The 14,375-nt window shown below is 48.7% G+C and overlaps 1 protein-coding gene across 1 annotated transcript in view; it reads left to right on the plus strand.

Moving 5' to 3' along the window:
* The window catches only part of TNIK (TRAF2 and NCK interacting kinase), a gene marked incomplete at its 5' end in the record, with an annotated part of 72,288 nt that overhangs the window by 54,654 nt on the left and 3,259 nt on the right, over window positions 1-14,375 (plus strand). The window contains 9 exons of the mRNA XM_009705220.1: window positions 1,523-1,649; window positions 4,169-4,333; window positions 7,841-7,955; window positions 8,825-8,995; window positions 9,292-9,435; window positions 10,739-10,873; window positions 11,126-11,226; window positions 12,742-12,891; window positions 14,153-14,312. Coding sequence (XP_009703522.1) covers window positions 1,523-1,649; window positions 4,169-4,333; window positions 7,841-7,955; window positions 8,825-8,995; window positions 9,292-9,435; window positions 10,739-10,873; window positions 11,126-11,226; window positions 12,742-12,891; window positions 14,153-14,312 — 1,268 coding nt within the window. The remainder of the gene's footprint in view (window positions 1-1,522; window positions 1,650-4,168; window positions 4,334-7,840; window positions 7,956-8,824; window positions 8,996-9,291; window positions 9,436-10,738; window positions 10,874-11,125; window positions 11,227-12,741; window positions 12,892-14,152; window positions 14,313-14,375) is intronic.

The following is a 14,375-nucleotide window of genomic DNA, read 5'->3' on the forward strand; positions in this document are numbered from 1 at the left end:
ATTGCAGAAAATCGGGAGACGGAAGGATAGCCATGAATACGCAGCAGTCGGATGGGCAGTCACGCATGTAAGAAAGGGCCTCAGGCTGCTCGCAGGAGTTTAATCAGAAGTGGTTAATCTGTACTGACATCCTTCCACCAAACACCTTGGGTTTGACACAGCACTTTTCAGCAGATAAAATATCTCACTGAATGCCTTCAAGCCAGATGTGTCGGACGACAGGTGTGACACGGAAACTGCGTGCTGGTGAAATTTAGGACCTTGAGGCTACCACAGCCATTCATTCACTCAGTGTATGGTCTCAAAATTAACATAACCTCCTTTGTCTCTGCTTTCTTATTTCTAAAACTGGAATAATGGTGGTGTTTTCTCATCCTTTGGCGGTGTTGAAAAGCTAATGGTAGGAAGGTGTGAGCTCCTCACGTGAAGGGTGCCGCAGAAGTATGGCACGCTGTTGTTTGGAGGGCTTTGGTGATGCCCATCCAGTCGTACGTTTGATACGATGCAGGGGAGGATCCATCATCAAGCCAGTCCCACCCCGGGACTCACATCTCACGTTGGACCAGTAACCCCCTTGATTAATGCAGGCTTGCTTTGACTTTTCACACAACCAGGCTCCCTCGTGAGCCTCTGGGCATTGACAAGTAGGTGCATACAGGGATGATGTGTTAAAGAGTGAATGACTTCATACTGGTGGAAAGCAACTGGTCTGTGTGGCTTCTAAATGCAAAGTAACAGGTCTCATCAGCAACATCTTCATAAGCACCATTGGCATTTTCCAGCGCACAGGCAAGGCTGGGTAATCCACAGGCACTTCGTCATCTGCTTTTGTTTGATTATATTTAAGCAGCTGGTCTGCTAAGAATGTACTAATAAAGTAATGGTGGCTGCTCACCACCTGCGACATCCACTCAGGCAGCCCTAAAATTTAATATGGGTGAGAATAAATTCCAGCCTCTTTCTTGAGATATGAGCACAGAAATAAACCCAAGGCACAGTCATGGGTTAGGGCTACAGTTTCACCTGGAAAACAGCCAAGAACTGCAGGACACAACTTGTACTCCTGCCCGCACCTCCTCCAAACCCCATCACCTCCCTTACTGTCTTTTGTCATCGGATACTCGGATGCACTGTTCCCATTTCAGGGATTGAGATGGGGAATAAAGGGAGTGAATTATTTTCTTTAAACTTTCTTAAGTAGGAAAAATGATGTAAGGTAGAGCAGGACTGCAACTCCTTGGTACCTGTTCATCAGTGCTCCTCTCAGGGCACCTTGGGGTGAGAAAGGCCCTTCTCTTTGTCTCCGTGCTGTTATCTGTAGTGTTTCAGCCTGACCCTCATCCTGTATTTCTGACAACAGAAATAATTTCCCCATACATTTAGGTGGATATGTTTTTCTAATTTTCCTTCCTGTGAGATACAAAGCATTACCTTTATTGAAATAATACTGTATTAGAGGATTTTTCATCTAAATTTAGCAAAGGAAATACTCACCATTAATGCTTTTCCATTCTGTCCTCAGACCAACAGGAATTCCTGGAAGCAATGAGCCGTACAACCTGGGAATGGTGACAACACACGGGATAGAGACTTCCCACGCAGATACGTTTAGCAATATTTCAAGGGAAGGGACTTTAATGGTGAGGGAGGTAAGTTGTAAAACCAGTATTTCCGTGGAGCATCTTCAGGAGGTTTTGCCCATGTAAGCACAAAGACTAACAGTGCTATGTGTCCGGAACACAAAATGACTGAGTAAATTGTGCTCGTTAGCGCTCTCGTTAATACAATTTACACTCGGAGCAAATGTGACAAGTGCAAATGTTTCTCAGAACTACAAACAGCAGTGAATAGTAATGCCAGGGCACGGCAGGGAGGATGCTCATACAAATGACTCTGCCTTAATCCCACAGTAGCTCCAGGCAACAGAAGTTATCTTCAATTTACAGCATTTACTTAATACGCTTGGAACCTGGCCCAGAGTTTCCCCTCTTCTTCCCAACCTTTGGCACCGTATAACTGTCGGAGGCATGCAGTGTTTGTAGAGCATTTGAAGGCTTTTACCAGGGGCTGGTCCTGCTCGGGGAGGGCCAAGCCCCCCTCCCCATCAGCCAGCCATCCTGCGCTCGCCCAGCGAGCCAGCTGCGGGGAGCACTGCGCATCCCACATGGGTGCCAGCCTCCGACTCGGGCATTGCGGAGGTAAGGCTGCGGTGGGAGCAATCCTGATGGATGGTACTGCAGAAATGAGGCAGAGGAGGCATGTTGAGTTGGCTGTGGAAGATCTCCCCCAGTGTTTTCTTGGTTTCCCGGTTGCTGGAACATGCTGGTGATGCTGCTGGAAAGGTAGATGGGTAGCAGGTCTCCTGGTGAGGGGGCAGGAGGCTCTGGCAGTTAGTAAAAGAGGAGAGTCACTCTCCTGCCAGCATGTTAAAGGAGGTGGCTGGGAGAGGAGGAGGAGGGAGGGGAGTTTGGAGTCAGCAATCATAAAGGAGGAATGTTTAGACAAATGCAAACTAGACTTGAGCAGCATTTTAATTCTTCATTCCGTTTATATGAAATATTCACATATGAAATAAACATCAATGAATGCAACTTTGAAAGAGAGGAAGGAGTTAGCAAAAGAAGTTAAAGTGTATTTACTGCCTTGCTCCGCGAGTTTTGGAGGTGGGTAGCAATGCCCAGCCCACCTCATCCCTCACTGGCGTGGAGCTGTTTGGAGCAGGGATCCCCGCAACATGGGCAGCCCTCTGCGCATCCTTGTCACAGGGAGGCTGACGTGGTTGAGCCGGAGAACAAGTCACTGCTATAACCGCCAGCCGTTTCTGAAATGAGCGTGGTGTTAAGCATCACAACTGTAAAACACGTGCCATGCCAGGGGAGGTTCAGGCTGGACATTAGAAAGAACTTCTTCACTCTTAGAGTCATTAAGCATTGGAACGGGCTCCCCAGGGAGGTGGTGGAGTCACCATCCCTGGAGGTGTTCAAAAAAATGTTTAGATGTGGTGCTTTGAGACATGGTTTAGTGGGTTTAGCGGGCATGGTGGCGTTGGGTAGAAGATTGGACTTGATGATCTTTGAGGTCTTTTCCAACCATTATGATTCTATGCCAGCAAGGCCATATGAGAAAACCAGTGATGCAGAAGGGTTTAAAAGCCACGGGCAAGACAAGCAGCTGGGAAACCCCTTTGGGAGGAGGGAGCATGGTAAGAAACCCAAACTGCAGCCTCATGCTGGGTGCTTACTCTTTGCTCCCCACCGCCACCGTAGCCATCAGAGGACAGACTCACTGAGGTCAGTGGGCCTTGGGCAAAGGGCTTTTTGCTGTTTAGCGGGATGGCAAGGTGGTTGAAGGTGATCGTAACAAGTGATCAAAAGATAAATGTTGTCAGGACTGGTCAGAAACTTGGTGAGCCTGTTCGGAGGGAGTTTGCCACTCATCCCAATAAATGGGCAAGAGTCTCATGATCTCACTGGTAGGTAGGATTCATCAAAATGGCAAATATCTCAAAACAATAAGCAGGGAAGGGAGAAACTTCCCAGCACCTGCCTTGCACGAGGTGGGGATGGAGAGGAAGGAGAACCCCAGGGAAGCCCTGGGAATCTTGCGCGCAGAGCGAGATGCCAGTCGTTCTGCTGATGTTCTGCCGACGCTGCCGCTGTTCACTGCTGTTTTGGGTCACAGAAACATGCGACGGGGACTGTGTTGGCATTTGCAGTCAGGCTACTTGCTGCTGTAGCTATTCAAAGCCGTTAAGGCTAACGCTGATCAAGGGGTCACATTCTGCTGTCACCAGTGGCTAGTGGCCATGTGGGAGGAGAGCTGGCCATGGGGTTTGCACCCATGGTGGCAAGAGCAGAATCTGCCCTATGTTCCTTGTCTCAAAACGACCGTGATCAGGCTTCTCTCGCTGTAACATGGCTAATTACTCTGTATTGACTTTGTGATTAATCCTCTCTTTATTTCTGCTGGGGTGGGGGGTTGGTTTGCTGCTTGCCAGATTGCATGGGGATGGAAACAGAGAGGGTCCTTCTCCTGCGCTTGCTCTGGGAACTGGTGGACTGCCAACGACTTAGTTTTGTTTGTTGTGTGTTTTTTTTTTCTCTTCTTTTTCTCTTTATTTCTCCCCCCTACCCCTTCTCTTTCTTCCTCATGCCTTGTGTCTCTGCAGACCTCTGGTGAAAAAAAGCGTTCTGGCCACACAGCCAGCAATGGCTTTGCAGGTCACATCAATCTCCCTGACCTGGTGCAGCAAAGCCACTCGCCTGCGGGCACGCCGACCGAGGCCCTGGGGCGAGTCTCCACGCATGCGCAGGACATGGACTCGGTGCCTGAAGTAGGTGGTGGGGGGGCTCCTCTTCCTCCTGTGCATCGCTTTAAAACAAGTATTAACATCTCTGCCCCATAAAGGGGCTTTCCTGCTTTCCTCCCTGGCTTTCTTGGCTATTCTCTCTGTTTCTGGTCCGCGTGGGTGAGTGTAGTGGAAATACCAGGGAACCTGATGGGTTATTGCTATATGGGTCTATGGCTGATGGTAAGAATGTACATTAGGTCTTCTGTCAAGCCCACCAGCTGGAGTTTTGGTTGTGATGGCTTGAATGCTGCCAACTGATGTGAAAGTGTTGTGTCCCCTCCCTTTTTTTTTTGATGCTTGGAAATACAAGAAAATCGTAAGAGCCAGTGATGCCATTAACTTCAACTGGGCCCAGCTTCCACTTGTGCGATCTCTGATACTTAACGTGATTCAAAAGGTTAGCAAAAACCAAAGCCAACAGAATTCTGGATAGCTCTTCAGACTAGAAAAAAATCTGCACGCCTTTACAATCGTGTCTTTCCTGTCACGGCAAAGTATTTCTCCCTGGTAGCTGTTTTACAGGGACGCGATTGAACATTAGCATTGCATAAGGTGTAAAAAGTCCTAGAAAGTAGATGATGTGACACATAAGAGAAGGGAATTGATGTGTCCTGCTTACCATCACCAGCTGTGGGAACCAGGCACAGTTCTCTGTTTTCCCATGAGAAATCAATCCATTTGGTGCGAAATAAGCTATTTTATTTAATTTTTTTCTTTTCATTGGTTGTACATCAGAAGCTCTGTCATCGTATTCTCTTTCACAGAAATGATGTACTCATTTTATGGTGTACTTTTACTAGCAGTATAAAAATAAAAATCGCTTGGAATTGGGCATTGATAAAACGTAAGAACAGATGGTGCGTGGCTTGACCTCAAGGTTTTATCCCTTTCCTTGTTGCCTTTAAAAGCGGTGATCAGAGAGTTGATCCTGAAAGTAACACCTTCCACGGTCATCCTGGGACCGCTTAAACGCAGGCAAAGATTGGGTTTAAATATATTCATTTATAGCGTACCAACCAAGAAGATCTTTTTCCATTTCTAAAACTGCTTTTTTAGGGCTGACTGAGCCGGGAGTGGGTGGAAGTGGAAACTTGGGGATTTAGTTTGCAGGCTTCCAGGTGACTCATGGTACTGCGAGCAAAAAGAAGGGAAGCGAGTACAACCTCACCCTGTAGCTCGATGCTGTCTCTGTAAGCCACCACGGAGGTTTATAGGCTGTTGAACAGGACCTGGAGGAAGATGAAGTCTTAATTTAAATAACAGACGCAGAAGTTATTAAAATGCCAGCGTCTTAGGAGAATAACTGAATCTGAGCAAAGAAATGCTTGGTGCATTGCGATGAGGGATTTCTTCATAATGCATTTGTCGGAAAGCGCCTGGCTCTCAGCTGGAAAGCATCCCTGTAAATACTGAATTTTTCTCCCCCTTAAATTGTGGGTGTTTTATGGAAAAGATATCCAGCACAGGGAAAAAATTGTGTATTTCTTGGATATGAAAGAAGCACAGAGTGGCAAGTGTATCTCACGTGCGCACAGAAATATGGCAGTACTGTTTATGTAAATGCAGTATCTGTTCCTGCAGATTTCCCTGCCGCAGGCTGTTAACTCCTTCTGTGGGTCTCGGTTACCATGTACTTTTTGGAAATCCATCCCGTTTCTATGGAAACAGGCGGGCTGTCAGGGGAGTAGAGACGGGAGGGAAGCAGGATGCGCAGCCTGGTTTTGGCAGGCACAGGGCATGGATGCCGGCTGACCCATGGATGCCAGCTCCAAAATGCTTGGAAAGTCCCAAGCCACGAGGGTGTTTCTGCACCCGATGTTTTTTTGCCCCTAAATCTTTTTGTGGCCTGCTGGAGGACAGGTACAAGCCCAGCCCGGTTTCGGTATGGATGTACCGGGCTGGTGATGTTCCCCGTGGTACACCTTCCCGTGGCACAGCCTTGTCCCCATGGCAGTTGGCAGCACGGGGGCTGTGGCGGTGGCATTGGGCATGGGGAGCAGCCTGGGCTCTGGTGACTGGGTGATGTGAGAGCTGAGGAAGATTTATTTCAGGGAAGGAAAATGTCCCGAGGAAGAAAAAATGTGAGCAGTAGTGCTGCTGTAGAGTGACTTGGGTTTTGCTGCTGCTACAGCTCTTAATGGAGCTCATACATAAAATATATCCTGGGTAAATACTGGAGTAGGAGAAATAAGCTGCTCAACGAGGGGGGAAATCACATCAGTGACTCCCAAGGCAAGGATTTCCTTTTGCCTGGGAGAAGGTCTTGTTTTCTGCCCTAACAAAGCAATGACTTTAAAACGAAAGCAACATGATGTTGCAGTTTGTTCCTCCCCAAATTCCTTCGGCAAAGTATTGGCTCCGACATTCCCTGCGATACCTTCAGGTTAAGTTTTGTTAGCTTAGAAAGGGCCCTTTCTGCAGTCTCACCTGAAATGCTGTAGGCAATTTAAAACACTTTATTAAAATTGCAAGCAACCTGTACGTGTGGTCCTCATGAGTTGTGTTGAAGACCAGATTGGGGGGGGCGGGGGGATGGAGCAATGTTGGTGGAGATGCCATCTTCTGATGAGCCTGAGTATCCAAGGCATTTTCAAACACCCCTTGTTCCAAAGCTCTCCCTAAAGCACTTCAGATCCTCCCAACCCGGAGCAGCCAGGCGTATGGGAGGGCATTGCTGGGTCCTGCCTCAGCCGTAGGTGTGAGGACCAGCGATAACAGCCCAGCAGAATGAAAAATAGGTGTTTTGCTAGAGAGCTGACTTTTCTTGCTTTCCCAGGGGCATCACTGTTTTGGGCTTAGCCCAGGAAACCCCCAGACAACAGGCGGTAAAAGCAGAGCAGTATGATGGCTGTATGAGCTCTCCTGCCTAAGCTTTACGGATCCTAAAATAGATTTCCACGACCCGTTGAAATAAAATTTTTGCTCAGACTGCGCTGGTTAGCATTTGGCTTTGGCACAAGGAAAGCAACAGTCCCACCTTTTCCAGCTCTCTGAATTATTCTGGTGGTCACTGGTCTGTGTCAGCTGCCCCATGCCAGGGCTTCCCAGGGACTCCCACCGCCAGCCTTGGCTGCACGGTGGGAAGGTGGGAAGAGCAAACCCTCACCTGCCGCATATCCCAGAGCAGGCTTTTTAAGGCAGGTGTCCTACGTACGGACAGATTGGTTTTTTTACCTGCATTGACTTTTGCCTCTGGTCCTGTGGCTTCTCGGCTAACCGGTCTCATGGCTGGGCTGTGCTTCTGCCTGTGAGAAGAGAGCTGAGCCGGGCCCTGCTCCTTTCCTTTTCTGTTGCTCATGGACACTCACAAATCCAATTTAATGTTTTTCCTGATTAGTTATGGGGGAGGAGGAGCAGACATTGATAGAGGGGAAAAGGCCACCGCAGGAGCAGGCACTATGTCTGCTAGTTAGAAATTCTTATACACACACACACAAGGTTATTGTTATTTCTGTGCTCTGAGCTCTCTCTTTGTTCTTTATTTTCCAGTATGGTATGGGAAGTAGCACCAAAGCCTCTTTCACCCCCTTTGTGGACACCAGAGTGTATCAGACCTCACCTACTGATGAAGATGAAGATGAGGACGAAGAGTCATCTGCTACTGGTAGGAGGCAATGTGGCCAGTTTGAGAGGGGAGGGCCTCATGGAAACCAGGTCGTGAAGCCTGAATAACCCCACTGAACCTCTTTCACTTACTCGTGTTCAAACATTGCTGGTGTCTGCATCCTTGTGCTCTCCAGTTTCCATTCAACAACTTCTCCCACACCAGCGAAATGCCACCAGAAAGATCTGGGAGAAAACAGGGAGCAGCAGAAGTCTACCCACCCGTCTGCCTGGGCAGCCAGGAGAAATGTTCCTGGCAGAACTGGGAGGTGGTGGTTGCTCCAAAAAGCTGGCAGTTGCTCTGAAGTTGTTCAGAATGGCTGGATGCAGGCAGGTGGGCAGTGAATAGTGCCTGTCAGCTCGGTAGGCAGGGCTGGAGGTCTGGGGACATCACCTGCTGACGGGTTTGGTGTTAGATCCAATCCACGAAAAAAACTGATGATCCTTCTCCAAACTAGGAGCTTGTAACATAATGGTGACTCCCGCATTGGGAAATAAACCAAGTATTGCCTTCGTATCCCAAAAAAGAGGTGACAGAAGAGTTAATCCATCACAACTCCCTGTCTTCTTGTGTTTCCTTGCAAGCCCTGTTCACCAATAGTGCCCGTCAGCTCGGTAGGCAGGGCTGGAGGTCTGGGGACATCACCTGCTGACGGGTTTGGTGTTAGATCCAATCCACGAAAAAAACTGATGATCCTTCTCCAAACTAGGAGCTTGTAACATAATGGTGACTCCCGCATTGGGAAATAAACCAAGTATTGCCTTCGTATCCCAAAAAAGAGGTGACAGAAGTTAATCCATCACACCTCCCTGTCTTCTTGTGTTTCCTTGCAAGACCTGTTCACCTGTCTTCTTGTGTTTCCTTGCAAGCCCTGTTCACCAGCGAGCTGCTCAGACAGGAGCAGGCCAAGCTGAATGAAGCCCGGAAGATCTCGGTGGTGAACGTGAACCCCACCAACATCCGTCCCCACAGTGACACCCCGGAGATCCGGAAATACAAGAAGCGCTTCAACTCGGAGATACTCTGTGCTGCTTTATGGGGTAAGCCCTGAGCATGCTGTGCCCCTGGCAAAGCTCCCCGGAGCATGTGGCTGGCGATGAAAGGCAGATGTGTCATTACAGAACCGAGCCCCTGCCTCGGGTTGTCCCCTTCTCCATCCTGGGCAAGGCTAATGTCCCCAGGTGCCTGCACTGTAAGAGTTGACCTTTCATGTCCATGGGAAGATGACAGCCTTAGCTGGAATCGGTCATGCTCACAGTGGTAGCAGAGATGAGCTCGGGGTGTCATCCTTGGGAGCAGCCTTGGCTCCTGGTACCCATTGCCCTCTCTTCTCCAGGTGTGAATCTGCTGGTGGGCACAGAAAATGGCCTGATGCTGCTGGATCGAAGTGGGCAAGGGAAGGTCTACAACCTCATCAACAGACGGCGATTTCAACAGATGGACGTACTCGAGGGCCTTAATGTCCTCGTGACAATATCAGGTACACCTCTCATGCTCTTATCCCATCATTCACCTTCTCGGCCATATGGCTGAACCATGGCGTCAGAGCTCCAGCTCAGACCGTGGCTGTGCTCAGGGTGCCCCGAGCATTGTGAGGACCACGGGCTTGTTACTGTCCCCAGATTCAGCCAGGAGCTACGGAGCTCTCAAATTGGGCTCATGGGGTGATTGCTGGCAAAAAAAGCAAAAACTCTGTAGTCTAGTCACCCAGGAAAGGACCCAGCATCCTCCCTGCAGAGCAGCCCCGTGAAGAACACGGGTGGCAGAGCCTTATCCTGCTGATGCCTACCCCACAAAGCTCACGGAGGACAGCAAGAGAAATGCTCGTTAGGAAAATTGCTTGATACCATCCTTCTGTTTACTTTTGTGTTGTTCATCACCCCCCTGGGCTCACTGCAAATTCACCTGCAAATTCGTGCTCCCTCCATTCAGACAGAGCTCTTCAAAACTGCTGCTTCGTCACGTACCTTGGTCTGCAGCTCCCCTGTGGTTTTGGGGATACAGCCGTAGGAATGAGGGGTTTAGTACGGCTGGAAGATGAACGGGGGGGTAGCGTTCCCCAGGGAGCACTGGCCCCCAAGACGGCGCTGAGAATGAGCCCTGGGGACTTGTGAAAATCCGTGAGCAGACGGAGCCTCTGGTTTATGGTTTGGGTCCTCTCCCCCCGAGCTTGGTGCGAGCTGTGTCCTGTCCCCGTAGCAGAGGCTTTGCAGCAGCAGGGTGATTTGTAGCCACTTCACAGCCATCCAGGAGCGGGCAGACGGGCAGAAATTTGGCAGCCCCTCAACATTGCAGAGTCCAGCACCGGGCTGGTTGGCAAATGGCAGCGCCTGTCGCAGACCAAGGAGTTCGTGTCTCGGCTCCAGGGTGGAATTAATGTTGTATGAAGGGGAAGAGAGAAAAGAAGCCAGGTAGTTGTGTGGCTGGGTAAGCCCTGAGCTGTAAGAGAGCTCGGGTCACGGCCCCGCTGTGCCCGGCCCTCTCTCCGTGAACGCTGATTTATAGGAAAAGGAGCATTTCCAACCTGCGGGAAGCGAGAACCTGGCTTTTCCAGTATCCACCTGCAGTCTGGGAGACAGAGGTCTGGGCTCTGCTTTCCATATGTTTTTTCCCAAGGAAAAAAAAAAAAAACACACCACCACAACAACTAAATTACTCTTTTCAACTTCATCATGAAACAAACTTTAATTTTATCATCCTATGAGTGAAAATAAATACCGAAATATCAAGATTTCCCATGCACACATGCTGTGCTCTGACAGGGAAGTTTCCTTTGCCAACAGGAAAGAAGAACAAGCTGCGCGTGTACTATCTCTCCTGGCTGAGAAACAGGATTTTACACAACGACCCTGAAGTGGAGAAGAAGCAGGGCTGGATCACAGTCGGGGACCTGGAGGGATGCATCCACTACAAAGTCGGTGAGTGGCCTCTGGGGAAAAAAAAAAAAGTCTGAAGAGATGTGCTTTTGTTCTCTAGTCTTAGATCTGACCTAACAATTTCTCTTAAAAGTATGGGTATAATAAATTTGGAATCAATCTATGTGTATTAGGTGGACACTTTACCAAATGAGAACCAACAGAGAGACAGCCTGAGAAGGTGTTCCTGTAGATGAGTTGTTCACTGTTGTTGGAAAGTGAACGTTTTTAAAATCAGTTTTATTTCCATTTTAGTGAAATACGAAAGAATCAAGTTCTTGGTGATTGCCTTAAAGAATGCTGTAGAGATCTACGCTTGGGCTCCTAAACCATATCACAAGTTTATGGCATTTAAGGTACGTTTATCTTTTAACCAAAATACACTCTGTAATTGTAAACAGACGAGATTTCTGTCCTATACAGGGCAGAAAAGCATCTTGCTTACGTAGCTGAGCTCCTCAGGATGCCTGACAGGCATGGGAGGTGGGACGCGTTCTGGCTGAAGAGATGGGATACATTCTGCTTATGGCTAACAAGTGTTAATATTAGCTTATGCTGGTCGGCTTTACTTGGGAAGTTTGCAGAAAGCTGACCAAATGCCCATGAGTAAAATTGAATTGGGGTTTTTGGTGGGGATTTTTTGTGGTGGTGGTTTTTTTTTTAACCTCTTGACTGATTTATTTTTTTTTTCACATGCAGTACTCAAACAGGTTGGCGTTATTTTCCATTTTTATTTTGCAAGGTCCTCTCCCTTTCTGCAATGTGGATTCTGTTTCAAGACAGAAAGTCCAGGAGAATGACCCACTCTTTCTCTCTCTTTTTCTCTCCCTTTTCATCTACCTCAGTTTCCTTCAGTGAGACCTTTCTCCTCTAGAACCTGCCAACGGGTATTTTGTACTTAGTCCTTTAAAGCAGTTTTCATCCTAAGCTCTGTGCAGAGACAAGGGGCGCTGCCTTCTGGAGACATTCATGCTGAGTAATCTCATTTTGCATCCTTCCAGCACAAATGGGCTTATTCAGTATTAGGTCACATTTGCTTTTTCTGAACAAAAGCCAGAATAAATGGGCTCAGTGACATGGAGAGCTCAACTGCATTAAAATGGCCTGGGATCCAGCCTCTGCGGGCTCTGGTGAGGATGCTGGTTAGTGCTCCTGGTGCTGCTTCTCCTGTCTGGGGGGGCTGGGCATCCTTTCCTTGCCTTGTAGGCAGGGATCTGTTGGGAGAGTGGGAAATACCACCCACTGATTTTCCCCGTCAGGAGTCAGTGGTCTTTGTGCAGAGAGCCAGGAGCCCTTTTCTCTCCTTGGGGGTGTTTTACCCTCCCGCTGAGGACCTAAGCCATGGAGAGATGCTCTGTCCTGGATCGGTCCATGCCAGGGTGCTGGTCCCAGCCTGCATTCAGCGGGTTAGATTGAACAGAGAAAAGCAGGTCTTTGCTAATCTGGCTCATTTCAGCTGCCCAAACCAGAGTGCTGATCCCTGCCGAGAGGGGAGGTGGGTGGTCACAGCTCCCTGCACATTTTGCCCTTGTTACCCGGAGCAGCACCAGCGTCGGGGGTCCCTGTGTGTGCTGGCTCATGTAAAATTGAGCTGTCGCCTTCCCTTAGAGACCAAATCCTCAAGCCAGCCTCAGGCTCCTGGGGAAAAAGAGCTGTGCTGGGCAAGGGTGAGGACTTATCTGCTGGGATGGCTGGAGCGAGTGGGTAATACCCTCTGAGGCATCTGACATAGGAACAGAAAGACAGGAATATAAATAACCACATATTTAGTAGGAAACACAGTCAAACAAATATGATTTCAAAACTGTATCAGGCTGCGGATACGGGGATTTCTTGGTTTTCTGTGATACTCACTGAAGGGATTATAAAAGTCTTTTGCAGATCTCCAGCACAAGCCGTTGCTCGTGGATCTCACCGTAGAAGAGGGTCAGAGACTCAAGGTTATCTTTGGATCACACACTGGTTTCCATGTGATTGATGTAGATTCTGGGAACTCTTATGATATCTATATACCATCTCACGTGAGTACACGGGGGAGTGCTGCTGCATGACTAACGCAGGTCACCAGCAAGGTTTGGACGGGCTCTCGGTGGCTCAGAAATGGTGATGGGTCAGGTGACATCGTGCCATGGGTGTGACATTCTCTGGTGCCATCCTCATTGATACTCGCATAAAGAGGACTCGAAGGTATCGCATACTTCATGTTCACTGTTTGCACAGGCTATTTCTGTCCTCGTGCCCAAGCAGTCAGGTTTCAGGTGGCCACGTCGCACAGAAAGGAGAATCTGTCTGTAAACTGCATGGAGCAGTGATGGGGCTCTCTGCAGGGCAAGGTACCATGAAACCAGGTTCTTGGTTGTTGGACAACATTGACCCACCAAAAGCTGGATGCCCAGCGCACTGTCCCATTGCATGGTGTCCCAGATGTGCTCTGGTACGTGACGAAGGAGCAGTTTGCTCAGGTGAAGGTTGCAGGATGCGGGTAGCCCAAATCTCAGTAAGCCTGCTGCTCAAAACTCCCAAACCCCCTGACAGCCAGGACTCACCACAGGACCTCTCTCAGGTCCCCCAGCTATTTCAAGAGAGAACCAGTGCTACAAAAAATACTGTAGATGAGGATTTTCTTGTTGGCTCGTTTAAGCTCTGTCCATGCTGTTGGCCCAAGCAGCATGAGAAACTGGTCTAGGAGAAAACTGTGTCACTAATCAAATCCGGGCACTGCTGAATCTGATCCGAGCGGCAGAGCCTTCTCGGTGAGAGCTGGCGAGAAGCGTAGGGAGAAATACAGGGGCAGTGTGGGATGGTTTTGTGTTGTCTCAGCTATGGAAGGGCAGACATGGATGGGAAGTCACTGGAGCTGCCCTTGGAACTGGAGATTGATTGCTAAAAAATGGGACTATTTCCTCCCTAGGGCTACCTGTAAAATTCTGGTTTTATTTGCCTTAATTTGAATAGGAGGTGGATTCATCAAGTCAGCAGTCACTTATTTGTGTTACAGCCAAGTGTCAGCCATCAGTCTTGGGGGCGTATATGTTGTGATCTCTGTAATTGCTGAACCTGTTTATCCTTGATATATCAGACAGCTTTGATGGTAGGGTAAACATGACAAGTTTATTCCCCTTCGAGCTTATCTCTGAAAACCAGTGCCTGTTTGGTGAATGGAGGGAGGGGTTTGTTCTTGGGTTGGTTTGGGGTTTTGTTTTTCTAAGGCTCTGCTCCCTTCCCCTTACCCCTTCCTCCCTTATACATAATTCTGACTTTTAGGGTTTATTTTAACTGCAGATTCAGGGCAATATTACTCCTCACGCCATTGTCATCCTGCCTAAAACAGACGGGATGGAGATGCTTGTGTGCTATGAGGATGAAGGCGTATATGTGAACACCTATGGACGGATAACTAAAGATGTGGTGCTCCAGTGGGGAGAAATGCCTACTTCCGTGGGTAGGTCAACCCTTCCTCTTCGCCTGCTTAAAATACAAGTGACAAGTAGGATGAGGAGTAGAG

The sequence above is a fragment of the Cariama cristata genome, unplaced genomic scaffold (assembly GCF_000690535.1).
Source record: "Cariama cristata isolate BGI_N322 unplaced genomic scaffold, ASM69053v1 scaffold16208, whole genome shotgun sequence".
NCBI lineage: Eukaryota > Metazoa > Chordata > Aves > Cariamiformes > Cariamidae > Cariama > Cariama cristata.